Source organism: Streptopelia decaocto (assembly GCF_964273445.1).
Source record: "Streptopelia decaocto genome assembly, contig: HAP1_SCAFFOLD_95, whole genome shotgun sequence".
Classification (NCBI taxonomy): domain Eukaryota; kingdom Metazoa; phylum Chordata; class Aves; order Columbiformes; family Columbidae; genus Streptopelia; species Streptopelia decaocto.
Window position 1 is genome coordinate 230,294 of NW_028115301.1, and position 7,611 is coordinate 237,904.

Below are 7,611 nucleotides of genomic sequence, written 5' to 3' on the forward strand. Positions count from 1 at the left end.
GGGTTGAAGGGGGCTGTGTGGGTCAGGGCTGCTCAGAGCTCCAGATCCCCCCACAGACATGGCAGAGGGTCCTTCTGAACAAGGACATCAAGAGAGCAACCGCTGCAAGGAAAGGAGTCTGTGCTTTCAGTTTTCCACTCTTGGTTGGCTGGGTGTGCAGTGGGAGATGGGGATTTATTTCTCTCTTTGGAGAAGACACTGAGACCCCGGTTCTCATTAGGACTTGTCTGAGCTGCTCCTGAGCCCCTGCACACACAGAGCTGCCCCTGGGCAGTGCCAGGAGGTGTGAGCAGGACAGAGCTGAGCACACAGCGGGTGGGACGGGGTCTGTGACACTGACAGGGAGCAGACCCAGGGACAGACACACAGCTGCAGGCAGCACAGACATGGGCAGGGAGAGGGAGCTGCTACCAGGAATGCTTGAGACAGGATTCAGAACCCTCCCTGCCTTCCTCCACAGTGCAGACACATTTCCCAGTGCAACCCCCTGGTCTCCTCTCCTCCCCAGCAGACCCTCTGCCCCAAAGCCATGGGGTCCAGGTCACGAGTCTCCACCTCAGCAGCTGGACCTCCAGGTGAAGGGTTCCTGGAATGTGTTACACAGAAAAGGTGCTAAAAGTACTTGCTCTACAGTGTCATCATGTGAGTGGTAGTGAGCACCACCAGGTAAGGAGAAGGTTTCACAGCATGCCCGTCTGCCTTTCTGTCCTTGCTTTATTGCTCTGCAGCACTGCAGTGTCCTTCCCTGTTTCTCCACCTGTCCCTGGTGCGCTTGCTCCCTGGGGTGGGGTTGGGTATGTGGGTCAGTTTTTGTTCTGACACCAACTCAGGGGGTCTTGTCCAACAGGTGTGTTCATGGAAACTAGATGCCCAAGCTGTATTTTAAACTGTGATGAACTGTTTTTCTCACTTGATAGAAAGAGAGAATGAGCTGAAACATCCCTCCATCAGGGAGAAGGTTTTCCATGAGAAACAGCATGTTTATTTTTCTCAGAGAAATCTCCCACAACATGTCACTGTCTTTTTCTCCTTTCACGGGTCCTCATGCCCACAGGCAGCCAATGTCCAACAGCAGCTCCATCACCCGTTTCCTCCTCCTGCCGTTCACAGACACACGGGAGCTGCAGCTCTTGCACTTCTGGCTCTTCCTGGGCATCTACCTGGCTGCCCTCCTGGGCAACAGCCTCATCATCACCACCATAGCCTGGGACCAGCACCTCCACACCCCCATGTACTTCTTCCTGCTCAACCTCGCCCTCCTCGACCTGGGCTGCATATCCACCATTGTCCCCAAGTCCATGGCCAACTCTCTGTGGGATACCAGGGCCATATCATACTCGGGTTGTGCTACACAGCTCTTTTCATTTGCATTCTTGATAGTAGCAGAATATTTTATGCTCACCATCATGTCGTACGACCGCTACGTTGCCATCTGCAAACCCCTGCACTACGGGACCCTCCTGGGCAGCAGAGCTTGTGTCCACATGGCAGCAGCTGCCTGGGCCACTGGGTTTCTCTATTCTCTGGTGCACACGGCCAATACATTTTCACTGCCCCTGTGCAAGGGCAATGCCCTGGGCCAGTTCTTCTGTGAAATCCCCCAGATCCTCAAGCTCTGCTGCTCACACTCCTACCTCAGGGAACTTGGGCTTATGGTGGTTAGTGCCTGTTTGGCTTTTATGTGCTGCATTTTCATCGTGGTGTCCTATGTGCAGATCTTCAGGGCCGTGCTGAGGATGCCCTCTGAGCAGGGACGGCACAAAGCCTTTTCCACCTGCCTCCCTCACCTGGCTGTCATCTCTCTGTTTGCCAGCACCTCCTTTTTTGCCTACCTGAAGCCTCCCTCCATCTCTTCCCCATCCTTGGACCTGCTGGTGTCTGTTCTATACTCGCTGATACCTCCAACATTGAACCCCCTCATCTACAGCATGAGGAACAGGGAGCTCAAGGATGCCCTGAGGAAACTAATGGCGGGATGCATTTAAAAAATAATAAAGTGTTCATCATCTTCTCTTTAACAGATAACAGGTTTAATGTAACTCATTAGAGGCCCAGACGTCTGTGTGTGTGTGTGTTGGTGGTGTTTATTTTTTAATAAATCATGATATTTTTGTCATCCCCTTTCTAATCCATTGTCAGCTTTTTTTCAAACCCACTGGCTGTATAAATATGGACCCATGCTCTCCGTGTATTTATACAAAATAAAGGGCTCTGCAGTGATTTTTTTTCACTGATATTCTTCCTCCAAGGCCTCTTTGGAGCTGCAGGGACAGGTCCTGTGGGCGTGGGAATAGGGGAAAAGAGTCCATCCTGGCAGCCCTGCCAGGGAGCACCAGCGCTTGGTCTTCCAGAGCTGTTCTTGTTCCACTCCCACACTCTCCTTCTCATCCCTTGTGTTGGTGCAAGGACTGAGGGCTCTGGCAGCTTGGTCACCGTCCTGCTGTGTGTCAGTCCTGTGAGCGCAGGCAGGGACAGGCAATGGGCACTGCTGTGACAGAGCTGGCCTCCGTAACAGTACTTCTATAAAGAAAAGTGATCTCCGCAGGGCAGTGCCAAAAGGCTGACGTCTTCTTCAAGTTTCTTTCAAGAACTCTCACAGGAAAGCAGCCTGGAGGTTGAAACGTCAGAGTACAGATGAACAGTGTGTGGCTGGCACACAGCAGTGTCCTCTCACAGCCAGGCTCCTGCCAGAGACCTGCAGGACCAGCAGAGCAGGGTCTGGGCTGTGCCCGTGTGCACTGGACACCCCACAGAAGCTGCCCCAGGGCATCGTCATGGACTGGCCCCTCACAACCACCATTTCCAGCACTGGCCTCTCACCCCAGCTCAGAGTTCTTTGTCTCTTCATGGAATTACACTGAATGAGTAGGTGAGAGGTTCATGTTTGCATTGTACAGATGAGATGTGAGCATGCACATCATGTACGTGAGGTGACACGAACCCAAGACAGCACAAACACCATCAGCTATTCCTTGTTGTTCCATGAAGGCCTGTGAGACAGACAGTTTATTGAGGTCACATCATGTTGGGACTAATATCCCATAGGAAACCACCAGAATGCAGCACTGGGATGTGCTTCCTTGAGCCAACGTCCATTCCTAATGATGAGGGACATCAAAGATGAATGCAGAACATGGGAAAAACACCGTGCGGCTGAGGAGCCTCCCAATCTCTGGGAATAGGAACAGAAGGCCAGAGAGACACTGTGACTTCTGCCTCTGTGTGTATAAGGGAAAGTGTCTGACCCTGAATATCTCAATGTGTTTCAGAGTCCATGAGGCCAGCTCAGATTTGGACACCTGACAGAACCCTGATATTTCTGTGTGTGACTCCAAAAACAAACCCCAGTGGCCCAGTGAGATTCATCTCAGCTTACTCGGACAGGCTCACCGCAAGTGTCCCTGTTTGCTCCATCACCTTTGCCATCTCCATCACATACTGTTCTACACAGTCCTGCATCTGCCCCTCTTTCCCTGTGGGAAATTCTGGACTGTGGTCTCAAAAGTGCCACAATAACCAGAGAGGCGCAATGGTCCTTCAAAACAGCAGAGGACAAAGCCCATCTTCAAGAAGAGCAGGAAAGAGAACTGGGAGAATTATGGGCTGGTCAACCTATCTCTGTCCCTGGGAGAGAGATGGGAGAGGGCCACTTTCTCCTACAGCCCTGTCCAGGCAGTTGAAGGACAAGGAAGGGATTGCTGAACCCAAATGGGCAGGGGAAAGAAAGGCGTGTTGTGTACATGGAGCTTTGCAAGGCCCCAGACATGGTCTCCTGTGGTGCCTTAGAGCAGACTGGGGAGATCTGGGATAAAGATGTGGATGTTGTGATGGGTGGGAAGTTGGCTGGATGACCAAGCCCAAATATCATCAGTGGTACAAAGTCCTCTGTTTAGCCGGTTTCCAGCAGCATCCCTCAGTGATGAGTACTTGGACCAACACTGTTGAACGTCTTTATTCTGCCTCTTCATTATGTCATGGAGCACATTTTCAGCTCCTTTGTGGATGATGCAAAGCTGGGCAGAGGCCTAGAACAACATCAGCTGGTGCACCCTGCCTTGAGCAGGAGATTGAGAAAAGATGATGTTCAGGGCTCTCTTCAAACCTGAGTTATTCTATGACTCAATGAATCTTTACCTTGGAGAGCTGTTTGAAGACAGAAGATGTAGTCCTTACCAGCTAAAAGAATGAATCCTGCCTGCAATTGCTAACCTAAAATATGTAAATCCTCTCAGTTTGGGTCTGTCTGCTCCGCTAACAAAGATAAAAGTGATGTTTAAAACACCCAATCAGAACTTGCAAAGAATACTGTCCTTGCAGTGCTGACACTCTGGAGCCTGCACAATCAGTTGACTCTTGTTTTAACATCTGTCTCAAGACTGTTACATAAAGTGTCCTTTAGCTGAACTTTGCTCCTTTTACGCTCATTATAATACTAAAACACACATCCCCAGGATGGGAGACCCAGGCTCAGCCCAGGACACTTCCTCAACAAGCATGTGTGGTGATAAAATGATTATGTAACCAATATACCAATGTGTAAACACTTGGCTCTTTAGGACTGCCGGGAGGGTCTGAATGTAGGGATACGGTTTTGTATATAATAGATATTCCTTTTCTATCTGATGTGCTGGCTTTATTCCAGCATCCAGACTTGCACAACTCTGTAATAAACAACATCTCATCTCTGGGTGTGGGAGTGGCTTTGCACTTTGGGTAGCGAATGTGCAATTAGCAACCAAGAAAAAGGAAAAAAAAAAAAAGCGGCAGGGAAGGACACAGAAAAGGTGTCAACATTTCACATTCCTGTAAAGAATGCTTCTGCACTCAGATCTTTGATAGGAAACAGATTTGATCAATTTGATAAAACAAGCATACTTTTACCTAGTCGGGTCCTGGCCCATAAGGAGGGTGATGGATGGGTATGGGATTATGAGGTCACTTGTGTCTCAGAAACTCGTAACTGAGTTCAAAGACTATGGCTGTGAAGGAGACAGTGAAGTCAGTTCTGTCCCTGGAGGTGGCAGGCCAGAAACAGGAATAGAGCTGGGAAGGTTTCTCTGCCTAAGTACCCACAGGCCCTACCCAGGAAGAGGACTTGGAGATGGGTTGTCATGTCCTTGCCACCTGAGAATATGACAGGACAGCAGCAGGAACATGGTCGTGTCTGTCAGAGAAGCTGAAAGGCCAGCAGCACTCATGGGATTTAGGAGATCATGGTGAGGTGACTTCTCTCCAGTCAGGTAAAAGACCTCAAGAAATGCTGGGGTGAGAGCAGGTGGGGAAGCAAGATGGGTGTTTGCAGCCTGCAGGGAAAGAGGGGCAGGGGTAGGACCGTGTAGAACAGCCTGTGGTGGAGATGGCAAAGGGCGCTGGCAAGGCTGGAAGGGACCCACAGATCCCAGGTCTGTGTCCCCTTGGCCAGGGCAGTTGTCTCTGCCACTGAGGCCCAGGAGAAGACATGTTGTCTTCACGGCACTGGGGCCTCGTTGCCTCCTTGCAGCCCCATGGGGAAGCTGGAAGTTGTTGCACAAGTGTTGTCCTTCCCTCGGCCTTGCACACCCACATCCCACGGTCCCAGGAAGAGCCCTGATCCGTGTGTGAGGGACAGGATCCCCCTTCCCATTGCCTGGAGCTCATGGCTTCTCCTTTCTGCTTCAGAAAGCCAACCAAGGGGTTTCTCAGCATCAGAGATGAAGAAAAGACTCAAAGGAGACCTCATGGTGACTACAGCTTCCTCACAAGGGGAGAAGGTAGGGAAGGTACTGATCTCTTCCCTCTGGTGATCAATGACAGAACCCAAGGGAATGGCAGAAGATGTGCCAGGGGAGGTTTCGGTGGGACATTAATGAAATGTTCTTCACCCAGAGGTGCTGGACACTGAACAGGCTCCCCAGGGAGGTGTCACAGCCCCAAGCCTGACGGGGTTCAAGAAGAGACTGGACAACGTCCTCAGACACACGCTGTGACCTGGGGGGTGTCCTGTGCACATACAGGAGTTGGACTCGATGATCCTTGTGGGTCCCTCCCAACTTGTGACATTCTATGATTTTATGATTCTATGAAATATTAGGTCACAAGTCCATGTTTTCATTGTGCAGATGAGTGGTAAACATACATATCATGTGCCTGTCCGTTGTGTGTGTGGTGAGATGAACCCAAGTGAGCACAAATGCTGTCAGCTATTCCTTGGGGTGCCATAAAGGTCGGTGAGACAGAGATGGTGTTCAGTGGTCTCTTCCAACCTGTGTTATTGTAGGATTCCATGAATCTTTTCCTTGGAGAGCTCTTTCACATCAGAATAGACAGATGAAGGAGAAAAAATCAGAGGCAGAAGGAGAGATGTAAAATGCCCCAGAGTAAATACAGCAGCTCCTCTGAGGAACGTTTCTCCACTCAAACCCTTGATAGGAAATCTATTGGATACATTTGATGAAAGCAGCTTAGTTTGATCTGCTCACACACTGGACCACAAGGAGGGTGATGGTGCGTACGATGTCATGTGGTCACCTGTGTCTCAGGAACTCATAGTCCAGTGGGAAGCCAATGGCGATGGAGGGGACTGTGAGGTCACTTCTGCCTCTGCAGGGGATTGGCCAACAGCAGGAACATGGCTGGGAAAGGACTGTGAGGTCACACACACGAGACGAGCAACCGGACTCAATCAGCATGGCTTGATGAAAGGCAGGTCCTGCTTGACCAGCCTGATCTCCTTCTGTTACAAGGTGACCGGCTGAGCAGATGAGGGAAAGTCTGTCGTGGGGAGTGAATCCGCCACAAGGGGTGTGGGTGTTGTGTCCTTAGACTGCAGTAAAGCCTTTGACACCGTATCCCACAGCATCTCCTGGAGAAGCTGCAGCTCGTGGCCTGGATGCTGTATCTGTGATGGGTAAAGAACTGGCTGGAGGGCCAGACACAAAGAATTGTGGTGAGAAGAGCCAAATCCAATTGGCGTCCGGCCACAAGTCGTGTCCCCAGGGCTCAGTATTTGTTTCAGTTCTATTTAATCTTTATCAATGACCTGGACGAGGGAATCGAGTGCACTCTCAGTACATTTGCAGATGACACCAAGTTGGGTGGGAGTGTTGATCTGCTGGCGGGTGGGAAGGCCATACAGAGGGATCTGGACCAGCTGGATCATTGGGCTGAGGCCAGTTGTCTGAGGTTTAACAAGGCCAAGTGCCGAGTCCTGCACTTGGGTCACAACAGCCCCAGGCAGCGCTACAGGCTCGGGGAAGCGTGGCTGTAAAATTGCCTGGTGGAAAGGGATCAGGGGGTGTTGATCGACAGCAGCTGAACATGAGCCAGCATGTGCCCAGGTGGCCAAAAAGGCCATCAGCATCCTGGCTTGTATTAGAAATGATGTGGCCAGCAGGACTAGAGAAGTGATTGTGCCACTGTTCTCAGTGCTGGTGAGGCCACAGCTTGAATCCTCTGTTCAGTTTTGGGCCACTCATCATAAGAAGAACATTGAGGCACTAGAGAGAGTGCAGAGGAGGCGACGAAGCTGCTGTGGGGCTGGAGCACAAGTGTGATGAGGAGCGGTTGAGGGAACTGGGGCTGTTGAGCCTGGAGAACAGGAGGCTGAGGGGAGACCTTCTCACTGTCCAAACT

The 7,611-nt window shown here is 50.9% G+C and overlaps 1 protein-coding gene across 1 annotated transcript; it reads left to right on the forward strand.

Moving 5' to 3' along the window:
- Positions 1-1,229: 1,229 nt before the first annotated feature.
- LOC309452822 (olfactory receptor 14J1-like) lies at positions 1,230-1,985 on the forward strand (the record flags this gene model as incomplete). The annotated part of the gene is made up of 1 exon (XM_082077495.1): positions 1,230-1,985. The coding sequence occupies one exon, from the start codon at positions 1,230-1,232 to the stop codon at positions 1,983-1,985; it is 756 nt and encodes a 251-aa protein (XP_081933621.1).
- Positions 1,986-7,611: the final 5,626 nt, after the last annotated feature.